This window comes from Theropithecus gelada, chromosome 3 (assembly GCF_003255815.1).
Source record: "Theropithecus gelada isolate Dixy chromosome 3, Tgel_1.0, whole genome shotgun sequence".
Taxonomy (NCBI): Eukaryota; Metazoa; Chordata; class Mammalia; order Primates; family Cercopithecidae; genus Theropithecus; species Theropithecus gelada.
In genome coordinates this window covers 151962672-151975866 of record NC_037670.1, presented here as the reverse complement: position 1 = coordinate 151975866, position 13195 = coordinate 151962672, and the positions used below count along the sequence as shown (strand labels likewise).

General features: G+C 33.1%; 1 protein-coding gene across 3 annotated transcripts in view; it reads left to right on the top strand.

Moving 5' to 3' along the window:
- The window catches only part of ZNF800 (zinc finger protein 800), a 48204-nt gene that overhangs the window by 10429 nt on the left and 24580 nt on the right, over positions 1-13195 (top strand). For 2 of the 3 annotated variants that reach the window (XM_025380931.1, XM_025380930.1), the window contains exons 4-6: positions 4761-4904; positions 7027-8719; positions 10253-12029. In XM_025380931.1, coding sequence (XP_025236716.1) covers positions 4761-4904; positions 7027-8719; position 10253 — 1838 coding nt within the window. In that variant the 3' untranslated portion in view covers positions 10254-12029. Of the gene's footprint in view, positions 1-4760; positions 4905-7026; positions 8720-10252; positions 12030-13195 lie in introns of those variants that run through there. The other variant, XM_025380929.1, reaches the window with a different exon arrangement.

The window sequence follows — 13195 nt, the reverse complement described above, 5'->3', positions numbered from 1 at the left end:
TATGTTAGAGCAGTACATGCGGGGAACTCTTTTTTTGACTCAGGGAGGAATAAATTGTAACTTTAATAGTATGGTAATGAAAAATGAGAATTAGCTTCATGTGATGTTTGCTGTCATTATCTTTCTAAATTTGGGTTTGGTCATTTAACTTAGGCTTTTTTTTTTCCTCCTTAAAACAACTTTAATTGCAATTGGTTTAATCTCTGACTGAATGGTGATGCTTCAGTCCTGATTCTGAAGGCAAAGCGTAGGGTGGACATGATTTTTCTGAGGTACATAGGAGAATGCAATACTTATGATGGCTTTTTCTTTTTTTGTTGTTACATAGCAGTTATAGGAAATTTAAAATGGGACTAGTTTTTTTTTTTTTTAATAAGAAAAAAGTAGATTTGGTTTTCCTTACATTCATATTCAAAGCATGTCATCTGGTGTTACGTTCCCAAGACAACAACTGTTTATATTGGTCTGTGAGTTTCTCAGCGGGGGTAAGACTGTATCTTTCACATTTCCAGTGAGTAACAGTGAACCTGGTATTTAATATGTGCTCAGTAAGTGTTTGTTAGATTAAACTAAAAGATTCCCAAAGTAGGTGCCGCCATAAGATAATTTTATTCTACTTATAAGTTTATTGTGGTATGTGGCAGTGCTGTATAATGAACACATATATATATATTTTAACCAACCCTTATAGGTGATAGTTTTAGGACAAAACTTTCAATTTCTTAAGTTTTCTTTGTATCTTTGAATCCTTATGTTAAGGATGATCAATAAGAAATTTCCTTCAGGAGTTGTGATGAGGAACGTACATTTATTTGCTTGCAGTGTTTGGATGATATTGTAATTAAGTGGTCATCCTAAAGAAGATTGAGTTTATGTTTGAGCCAATAGTAAGCAAGCAGTATACCATTTAAGAAACATTCTTGTCATCACTTAAAATGGGCATTGACCAAAATGTCAGTGCATTAAGAAAATGAAACTTTATCTTTGTCTAGCATAGAAGAGTTAGAATTAATATTGTCATATTGTAATGTGACTGCCACCCAACCTAATGTAAAATTGAATACTGATTCCTTTTGAAAACATATTTTAAACATTTTCATCAGTACATGCAGTGCACTTGCTATTAAAGAATAACACAAGATAAACCCTTGATGAAGTTTAAGTAGTTTTTATTGAGCACCTATTATGTGTGAAAATCTGGAATATATATAGTCATTAATCTTTAGCTATCAAAAGCCTTTCCTTTGGAGGGCTGGATGTTTGAAAGGTACTGATCTATGTAAGCATTAAGTGGTGATTTCTAAGATAATTTAAAACCCTCAGGCAAGAAAGAGAGCAATATAGGAAAAGAAGAAGGAAGTCAGCATGGCTGTCTGTTTCTCAGCATCAAGAGCTGTGGAGGAACTTTATGTTGCTGTCTAGATGACCGTGTCTGTTGTCTCAGGTGACAGGAAGTTTTAGCTATTGACAGAGGCACTTAGAGTTGGCTGTGTCCAATTGTAAGTGAGCAGAGCAATCAGAAAATTGTAGCTGACTTTGAATAAAGTCATTCCGTCTCCATGGGAAAAAATAACAAAATCTTAAATGGTGACTGAAGCTAAGGGAAAAACTTTTATTATCTGTTTGTGGACTGAGACATACCTTATTTTTCTCATTTGTTAAATATGTAAGTGGAATTAGAAAAGTTTTAAAGTCTCATTTTTGACTCCTCAGTTAACATAGATTTAAAAAATCTTATTTTTAGAGAAGGTTTTTTTTATACATAGAGCTCTGTAGTATTTCATTTAGCAAATGTCAGTCATACATTATCCTGAGGGCTGGGGTGACGGTGAGCATCAGAGTTATCTTCTCTGTTCTAATCTTCCAGTTTAATGGTGATATGGAAAAGTAATTAATTACAAAATTGTGGATAAGCTAGTATAGGTGTCTAGTGTGCTATGAGAGTGTAGGTGAAGGATTTTTAACAAACAACGACAACAACAACAACAACAACAAACAAGAAGTTGATTATTGAAGGCTTCCTGGAGGAAGTGACATCTATACTGGGATCTGAAGGATTATTAGAAGTGAATCAGATCAGGAAAGTGGGAGAACGTTATAGTCAGAGAGGATAAAACATAGGTGAAGGCCTGAAAAGTGAGGGAAAGGGAACATTTGGTGTATCTGTGGACCTGAAAGAAATCTGGACTGCTTGGATCAACAATAACACACTTTCTCTCCCTCTCCCTCTCTCTCTCTGTGTGTGTGTGTGTGTGTGTGTGTGGAGAGGGGGTGGCGGGGGTAAGGGGAAGCATTTGTGATTGATAATTAAGATTGATTAGTTAAGGTTAGAGGCAAACACTTTTTTTTGGATGTTTATTGAGAATAAATATACAGTCCCTACTGAATATAACTAACTGTATAATTAGGACTAGCTAAGAAACTGATAGCCTCTTTATTTTTCTGTGATTGAAAACCTGGTAGGCAAAGTGATATGTCTGATTTAGGGATGCAGTCTTATATTTTACACTTGACTATTTTTTATGTATAACCTTATGTTGTTTACAGACTGATTACTTTATGCTTTAAATCTGCAGCCATGTACATGTATCCTATTTAAATCTTAAGTTGAATTCTTAAGTTAAACCTAGTTCACATGTTTTGGCGTTCCTCTTCAATCTTTTTTGACTATCCTTAAAGGCAGAACTGAATCTGTTTTATGGGTCTAGCAGGTTTTGTAGTTTAGAATCAGTGTACAAAAGTTTCCTGTTTTCTTCCCACTGCTGCTATACTCACCTACACTTCCTGAGAACTATATATAGGTCAGTTAGAGAGGCTGAGCCAAAGCATTTTCTAAAATCAGTCTACCTCTCATAGTTTGTCACTCACTTATGAAGTTAACTATGAGCTAAAGATATTAGCAGTCCGTTGCCAGGATATTTTGTAATGTGAAATGGACTTCAGAAATATATATATGATAATTTACTTTTATGTAAAGAAAAACACTCAGGCTATTCTCTGAATCTTTTTAAATTTATGTTTTCAGATTTTGTGGTAATAAGGACTAGTGGAGTAAACATAGATTTGGATTTGTGAAATGGTAGAAATTATTTTATTCTATACATTTTTTCCAGTAGAAACTCAAGTATATAATTTCCCTGGGATTTAGGTTCATATTTTCTTTAATAATTCTTCAACTTAGGTTTGGTTAGGTTTGTTCTATTTTACAACATGAGTAAACCAAAGTACAAAGATTATAAAGCTTTTTAAGGTCACAGAAGTAGATAATATCAGATTTGGAATCTCTCAAGACTTAGTAAAGTTGTGATAACCTGGTAACTTTTTTGCAGTAGAATTTTGAATGCTTGGATCAACAATAATTCTCTCCCCCACCCTGTGTGTGTATGTTGGGGTAGGGGAAATGATTTATCATCGTTTTCAAAATGATAAAATACACTTCAAAGATTAAATGTAAACAGATTGCAAAAGATTGAATCTGAGCTATTTAACTTTTATAGACCCTACTATATTAATTATTCTTCTAAGATAGTTGATACTCTTTAGTAGTCCCAGTGCTTATTAAATGGTTAAATGCTTCTTAAATGACACAACACTTTGCACCTCGACAGTCTTAAGGATATTTTTCAGGGTACTTGGGTCTTTTCCTGTTCAATCAATATATTGTCATTTAAAAAAATTTTTAATTTGAGAAAAGTAAAGGTACATTAATTAGTAAAGTACTGCAGATCAGTTTTGCCACCTTACCTGTGGCAAAGAGCTGTAGGAAAATAGTGACTAAGGACCTTTCGTTTGTATTTTATTTCTGATGGATGTGTTTATTTTAAAGATCGTGTGCTTTTTGCCATTTATTTTTTCTCTGCCTAAAGATATTCTTTCATAGTACTTAGATTCCGTAGATTAATAGCGTTTCTTCAACAAATAGTTTTTGAGCATGGTAAGAACTGAATATGTTACACTTGTAAATAAGGCTTATTCTTGGCTGCTTTGGAGTGTATAATCTATAGAGAAGATAGGCATTAAACTAGTGATTATGTCAATAATTAATTGTAATTGGGGTGTTTTAAGGGAGAAAGGCTTTGAATGAATTTATAGTGCTGTCAAGAGGCGTAAGCAAAGTTCAAAATTATGTCTCACTATGGACAAAGATTCTCTACTCTGTAGAGAATCACGTTAAATAGCCATAATCCCATGTTGGCCCAGAACCTGAAGTAATTTGAACTGAATTTAAAAAGAAAAGTCACAGGCAATCCTGTCATACAGTTTTGACTTTCTTTAAGGAATCAGGGGAAAATGTATTGAAAAACTCCTTGCTTACTTCCTTATACAGAAAAGAGCTTGAAAGAACCAGCCAAAAAGTTTGCCAGGGAATAATGGGGGAACATTTAATTTTTCTGCCCTACTCCAAATCTATTAAATCAGAACCTCTAGGGGAGGGCTGTGCACATCTTTATTCCCAGCTCATTGTAATGATTAACCTCATGTTGGAACCACTGCCTTGGGATATATCAAGAATTAATTGGCTGCTAAAGTGGGAACGAAGCATCAATTTTAGTTGTCCTGATTTCCAAATGATAGTAGAGTTTTGCTTAGAATTTAGTCTGTAACGTAGTTCTAAATATACTGTGGTAGAAATTGGCAATGCCTATATTTTGTTTTCAAAGAGTAACTGCACTTTTGGTCTGTCAACAGTGTAGTCCAGTTTAAAAGTGCATGTTAAAGGTACCTTTTGTGTTAAGTTTTTCTTTTCTTTTTTCTCTCAGGAACTAAACAACTTAAGCATATTTTATTAAAAGATGTGGACACTATTTTTGAATGTAAGTTATGCCGCAGTCTCTTCAGAGGATTACCAAATTTAATTACCCATAAAAAATTCTACTGCCCACCAAGTCTCCAGATGGATGACAGTAAGTTTTTTTCATATATTCAGTTATGCATTTTACAGCTAAGTATTCTTATACTGCAACTATACATTTGCATTAAAATGGTATCTAGTTACTGATAATTTGATAATGATGTCTAGTTACAGATAATTTTTAGGTGGAGATGGAGAATAAAATTAAATACTTGACTCAATGTTACATTCAGTTTCTTAGGTACTTTCATATCAATGCTTTCCACTTGGGTTTTCCTAAAGATGACATTTAAGAGATTAGATTTAAGAGGATATTTATTTGTATTAAAATATTGGATATTGTTTTAGAATGTTTATATGGGCCATAAATAGATATTTCTTTTTACTCCTTTTTTCTTTAACAACTTGCAACCAGATGTGATTGATCACTTATTTAGATTTCCCTTAAGTAAATGAGAAAGTTGGGAATAAAGAACAAAGAATGAGGCAAATTTGTTCATTTCTTGGGAATGGTGGAGAGCATCAAAAAGTCTTTATTAATCTTCCTAGTGTTTTCTAGGTCTTGATTTGAAGATCAGTTTTGTTCTCAGAAAAATTTATATAAGTCATTTTCTCAGAAATTACATTATGTTACAGGCTAACTTGAGATCCAGTATAACTTTATGTGATAAAGGCAGATAGCAGACTAATATAAAGTCTTTCTGGAATAGAATGTTTGTTTTGAATGCAGTATATTGTCTTTGTGTGATTAAGCTGGCAATATGTCTAATGGTATTTTTTTTCTTTAAAGAATTAATGTAAATTTAAAAAATTCAGTATTGGGTTACCTTATTATTTCTTGTTTAGGGATTTAACTCTTTGTTGACTTACAAAATATAGAACTTACTTTGTCAGTCTGATACCATAGATGCATTGTGGATTCTGTGCATTTTTCAACATAACCGTTTTGGGATCGGTATGAAATGCAATCTCCAAATAAGTATGGCTTTAATTATAATGAAGCTGGCTTAAAGTATATTATAGAGCATTGATTAAATAAAAATTTTATATTTACCTGGAAATTTTTCCTACTACTATTTGATCTTTCTATTCTCTCATTGAGATACAAATTAAAAAGCAGTCTGTAGAGATTCATTCCAAGTCTAAACTTTAAATTAAAATACTAGTAGAAAATTAGTTTGTCTTTAGGTAGTTATTTATTTTTTAGTTGTAGAGTTAACTTATAGAGTGAAATGGATAAATGGATTTGCTAGATTATTGTGCACTTGTCTTGGCAATACTCATTCTAGAAATACTTTTGTGAAAGTATTTTTCTTATAGACACTACTTTATTCATCTTAAGAAGCAGATGAATAGATTAGAAGAGCTATAATGAATCACTTCCTGATTGGTATAGATACCAGATTTGGTACTAAATTTGTAGCTAGATTTTAGAGTAGTAATACGTGGAACCCTAACCAGTGTTAGACAACTCTGTTACAATAGGATAGTTGATTGCCTATAGAGGGTGTAATTATTGTACAAGGAAATAAAATTACCTACGGTTTTTAAATAAATCTGTATAGTTTTTAATCATTTGTTTTAGTAAAATTGTGTCATGTTAAGACGTGTAATAGGACTGAGTTTAGCAAATACTTCTACACATCATCCCATTTATGTTTATGTATTTTATTACAAATCTTTCATTTTCATAAGATGCTCAAATAGATTAGATTAGACTATTATGGATTAAGCTAATAGGAATGCTGTTATGTTTTCTAAAAAATACCATTTTTGGTTATGTAGTAACATTTTTATGCTGTTTTATCAATCTTGAGTTATGAGAATTTGAGTTGCCTTTGCTAGTCTAAAACGTTCAGACTAAATATGAAATATCATTATTTAGGACACTTAAGTGCTTATATATTTTATATTAAGTGCATTTGAAGCAAAAGTGGTCCTTCAGATTATATATGTTCCTTAACATTTTTGTGTATCATGATGAGAATTTAAATTAAAGGAAATTTTAGTTTAATACTAGTTTTTGTCTTTGTAGAATATTGAAAAGTAGATAATGCTCTTATAAAAATAAACTGGTAATATGATAGATTCTGAGAGGTTCATATATCTTAAAATATTAGAGGGCTAGAGCAGGCTAATTACTTCAGATTAAAATGTTGTTTTTTCCTTAACAGACCTTCCTGATGTAAATGATAAACAAAGCCAAGCCATAAATGATCTCCTAGAAGCCATATATCCAAGTGTGGACAAACGAGAATATATTATTAAGCTAGAACCCATAGAAACTAATCAAAATGCAGTGTTTCAATATATTTCGAGGACTGATAATCCTATTGAAGTCACAGAGTCAAGCAGTACTCCTGAACAAACCGAAGTTCAAATACAGGAAGCTAGCACTGAACAGTCAAAAACAGTACCGGTTACAGAAACAGAGGTGGAAACTGTAGAGCCCCCTCCTGTTGAGATTGTTACAGATGAAGTTGCACCTACATGTGATGAACAACCTCAGGAGTCTCAGGCTGACTTGGAAACTTCTGACAATTCTGATTTTGGTCACCAGTTGATATGTTGTCTTTGTAGAAAAGAATTCAATTCTAGACGAGGTGTTCGCCGTCACATTCGAAAAGTACACAAGAAAAAGATGGAAGAACTAAAAAAGTACATTGAAACACGAAAGAATCCAAACCAGTCCTCTAAAGGACGCAGTAAGAATGTTCTAGTTCCATTAAGTAGGAGTTGTCCAGTATGTTGTAAATCATTTGCTACAAAAGCGAATGTAAGGAGGCATTTTGATGAAGTTCATAGAGGACTAAGGAGGGATTCAATTACTCCTGATATAGCAACAAAGCCTGGGCAACCTTTGTTCCTGGATTCTATTTCTCCTAAAAAATCTTTTAAGACTCGAAAACAAAAGTCGTCTTCAAAGGCTGAATACAATTTAACTGCATGCAAATGCCTCCTTTGCAAGAGGAAATATAGTTCACAAATAATGCTTAAAAGACATATGCAAATTGTCCACAAGATAACTCTTTCTGGAACAAACTCTAAAAGAGAGAAAGGCCCTAATAATACTGCCAACAGTTCAGAAATAAAAGTTAAAGTTGAACCAGCAGATTCTGTAGAATCTTCACCCCCTTCCATTACCCATTCTCCACAGAATGAATTAAAGGGAACAAATCATTCAAATGAAAAAAAGAACACACCGGCAGCACAGAAAAATAAAGTTAAACAAGACTCTGAAAGCCCTAAATCAACTAGTCCGTCGGCTGCAGGTGGCCAGCAAAAAACCAGGAAACCAAAACTTTCAGCTGGCTTTGACTTTAAGCAACTTTACTGTAAACTTTGTAAACGTCAGTTTACTTCCAAACAGAACTTGACTAAACACATCGAGTTGCACACAGATGGAAATAACATTTATGTTAAATTCTACAAGTGTCCTCTTTGCACTTATGAAACTCGTCGGAAGCGCGATGTGATACGACATATAACTGTGGTTCATAAAAAGTCATCTCGTTATCTTGGGAAAATAACAGCCAGTTTAGAGATCAGAGCTATAAAAAAGCCTATTGATTTTGTTCTAAATAAAGTGGCAAAAAGAGGCCCTTCGAGGGACGAAGCAAAACATAGTGATTCAAAACATGATGGCACTTCTAACTCTCCTAGTAAAAAGTATGAAGTAGCTGACGTCGGTATTGAAGTAAAAGTCACAAAAAACTTTTCTCTTCACAGATGCAATAAATGTGGAAAGGCATTTGCCAAAAAGACTTATCTTGAACATCATAAGAAAACTCATAAGGCAAATGCTTCCAATTCACCTGAAGGAAACAAAACCAAAGGCCGAAGTACAAGATCTAAGGCTCTTGTCTGGTGAGGAACAGTTACAGAGTTTTGCTTTTTTCCCCCCATCGAACTAAAAAAAAAAATCATTTGACCATAATTTATAGCTGGTTCCATTTTAACACGTTTGCTTCCATATATCTCATGGCAATGGGAACTGCAAGAGTAATGTGCATATTGCATTTACCTCTTCAGTGACCTTTATTCCAGTGGCTTGGGAACAAAAGTTAACTTCAGAACTTATCTTCCACAGGACAATGCAATTAGTTATAGGTAGATGGCACAGGGTCAGTGCTTTCCTTTTAATGTTGTAAAATATATACATTTATATTGGCTTATGTTTACAATAGAAGTCTTCTGTTTAACTAACTTTGCACAGGTTTAATTTGATTCAGTGACTTAGTCTACTAATTAATGAATTGTAGGAAAGTTAAATATATTAGAATGAACTTGTGAAGGCGATAATTATAGGAAAAAATATTTTGAGGCACTGTAATTATTGTAAAAATTAATCTGTGACGGCTAAATAAAGTGCTGCACTCAGAAAAAAAATCCCCAAATTGAATTAAAAATGATTAGCATTTATCATTTACTTTTAACATAGTGCTTCCAGGCAAAGGGGGAAAGTTGGTAAATAGAAGTTTGGATTTTTTTTCCTTCTCCTTGGGAGTGTGTGTTAGTTACTGTTTTTTAGTTTTGATCTATGGAAACAATGCTTATTTAGGTTTCAGATGCTCTTATTTTTCCCTCTCTTTTTAATAAACTTTTTGGTGATAATTTTAACATAGTTAATATTGTTAACTAGGGTTTTTTTGTGGTTGTGCATTGTAAGAAAAGTAAAATTAAAATTCGTATTTGGAAGAAAGAAAAATACTGCTTTTTTTTTTTTTTTTTTTGAGATGGAGTATTCCTCTTGTTGCCCAGGCTGGAGTGCAGTGGTACGATCTCGGCTCACTGCCTCCTCCGCCTCCTGGGTTCAAGCAATTCTCTTGCCTCAGCCTCCCAAGTAGCTGGGATTACAGGCATGAGCCACCAGGCCTGGCTAATTTTGTATTTTTAGTGGAGATGGGGTTTTATCGTGTTGGTCAGGCTGATCTCAAACTCCTGACCTCAGGTGATCTGCCCACCTCAGCCTCCCAAAGTGCTGGGGTTACAGGCATGAGCCACCGCACCCTGCCAAAAAATACTACTTTTTAAAGAAGTTTTGGAACAAACGGAGATTTTTTAAAAATGCAATATAAAATGAGTAGACTCGCTATACTTGTTTTCACAAGTCTATATATATTTTAAAAGTTCACCTTCTGTACCTGTGTCCCTTGTATTAAGGCATTTAATGTATTTAATGAGTATTAAATTAGTTTCAGATTCAGGTTCTAAAGCAAAATACTAGTTTGAGTGCTGTGTAGGTCAAATGTTGTGGTTTGATTATCACACATTTTTTTTATCTGTGTGGAAAACTTGAGGTGAAACCATCTTTTAGAAGTAATTTACTGTTGCGTAATTTTAAAAACAAGGTTTTATTAGTAAACTCAAAAGTGTTCATTTATTCCCATTTCTCCTCAGATAACTTCAAGTGATGTACGAAAAGGTTTGGAGTTCATTTTTGTGGAAAGACTTTAAATTGGTGTTAGAACCACTAAACATCTTCAAATGGTACTAAGAGGAAAAAAAAGAGAAACATTTTTCTAAATATTCAACTATAACTGCTGTTTTCTGACTAAAATATAACCATCTAACCACTTGTTTCTAAGGCACTGCCTATTCCAGCACTTTCAAGTAGCTGTGACATTACATGTTGTCATCACAGTCCATCAGCTAACCGCCCTTGACCTTGTGCATTTGGTCTACAGTTTCTACAAAAATGTTACAAATTTTGTTCTCTAAACAATTTGTTGATTAAGTGATCAACAACCTGAAGAAAATATCAATTTTTAATTGACAAAGACTTTATATCTTAGTGATTTTAGTTTTATTTCACTTTATTTGGCAACATTTTCATCTGAATTGTATAGATATATGATTTTCTAGTGAGTATATGTTAGGAACAAAAGACAAAATAGTATCAGCACATTATAAATATTTAGCTTACTAAATATTTGTAATTATTTTTACATCCATTTATTTCTAGCTTGTTCTCCAGCACTTAAGTGTTTGAAAGTTTCTTCCTAAAATATATACTACAGGAAAGTTCCAGTTCATTTTCATGCATGGATTATTACATTTTTCACTTGTAAATGTAGGTTTTTATGAAAATTAAACATTCCCCTATTTTTCTTTAAATTTTATACAAAGCACTTTAATGATAGATGCAACCTTATTTTTCAGTTCCTATTTTTTTAAAGACCACACATTTACTAATGTTAATATAAAGGTAATAAATAGCTTACTGATATTTTATGGATGCAGACAATCCATGCACAACCACTTCTTATGATACTAGTTTATTTCCTTAAATATTGCTACAAAAGGAAGATGCGGGTGTAAGCCCTGATTTTTTTTTCTCCCAAGAAAAATCTTAAAGGACCACTTTAGATAATATTTGATTCCTACTGTAAAATTTAGAAAATGATTAATTCTTGTCCATTTTTGTAATCAAGATTTTAGGAAAAACAGAAATACATATATCTTTATGAAATTTTGGGCAGGTTTTTGTGTATCAATATTTTGTACTTTTTAGGGAATATTTTATTTTTTAGTTATTTGTGTCAAATTATAATTATAAAAGGTACAGCAGAAAATATACCATGTTTTTATATAGGTTCACACCTGTACTTAGGAGGGACCCTGTCCATCTATATACTTTTTGTATAAAATTTTAAAATGTTAAAGATCCACAAGGTCTTAATAAAATGATTCTATAGCTAGAAAAACATTTACCTTCCCAGTGCTTTGCACTAAAATATACTGTGAAAGGAAACTAGAAAGACTGTAACTATTGCTGGAAATGTTCTATATTGAATGTACATGCTCTTGTTGGAAAAATGTACTATATGTGATGGAAATAAACCAGACTCGAAGTTATTTCAGCTAAATGTGCTTCAGCAAAGGTGCATTGGTTGAAACTTAAATGTTTTATTATCAAATTTAAACTTATTCAGTGACTATGAGCAGCTACACTTGAATTATATTCTGATAGTTTTATTTCTAAGAAATAGAGTAATAATTTCTCTTTAATTTAAAAACAGAATTACTTTCCAACATATTGAAAATTTGTACTTATAGATCTAACTTTAATAACTAATAGTATAATATATTTAGGGAACTAAATGTGTAGGTGGGTATTTCATTTATAAGCCATCTTCATTAGTTGCACATTATTAAACCTATATGTTTGACTTTTGCAAGGTGTTATCTTTTATGCATTCCTACACACAAGACATATTCCAAAGATATTTTCCAGATAAATGCGGATAACCCCTGAAAAGATATGTGGATTCCTAAAAAGCTTGGGGTTGCTCTTTGCAGCATCCTCTCATTTGTATGCCAGCCTTTTCCTCTCTGCTTGCTTGTTAAATACTATAGAGAAGAAAGAAAAATTGATGTTGGAGGTGGGGAGCCCATTGCTAGAATTCCCTTACTCTACCCACCTGTTTCTACAGGACCATTCACAGTATGTCGCCTCTGTAGTCATTCTGGGGCCACAGAATAGGAATCTACAGGAGGAAATATATGAGAGTTCTAGGGCTGTCAAAAGATTTCATCTGGGTCATGTAGGAAAAATAGCACTGTGTCAGTACTTGCCTAAATTAGAGAGATTGGAAACATCATAATAGCTGGATTAATTGATAATGGCATATATAAGAGAAGCTGAACTAGGACCAGTTTAGAAAGGTAGAACAAACAAGTGACCAGAAAGTATTGTTCTTCGTATTCCTTTCTGGTCTTCATCCTTCCTGATTTGACTTGAGCTCTGTCGTTTCAGGGGCTCAGGCTTAAGGCTCTTGAGAAGAGGCCTAAGAAGTTTGTGCGGGAAGCTTTTCTGCATGTAGGCTACGTAAACACATATTTAGGTGACTTTTTATTGTTACAGTGCAGATTAAAGCACACAAAGAGCCATCATAAACTGCTTATTTTATATAAGACCTATCTGGCTATAAATTATATCTACTTTTGCTGCTATTTGTTCAGTTAAGAGTTTTCCTATAGAATTCAACTTACCATCCTTCCTAAAGATGCCCTAAGTGTGGTGGAAGAGGAGAAACAACAGGTGTAGGTTGCACTTCAACTTCATAAGTTTGAATAGTACAAATGAGAGCTGAAGTATAGCTGACATTGGGCAGATGTTCACTAGACATACCTTGAATACACAACAACCGTTTTTTTTTGTTTATGTCTCCATTCCCTCCCCCTCCCCTTTACTCTTTAAGAAGAAAATCTTTGAAGAATGTATGCATTACCCATTCTTAGGTTTTAGTTTTTTGCCTAGTTTTGTATATATGAATTAAGTTTTTGGTTGACACAGGTTGCTTTAGTTGTTGAAATGTACCTTCACATTTTTTAGGAACA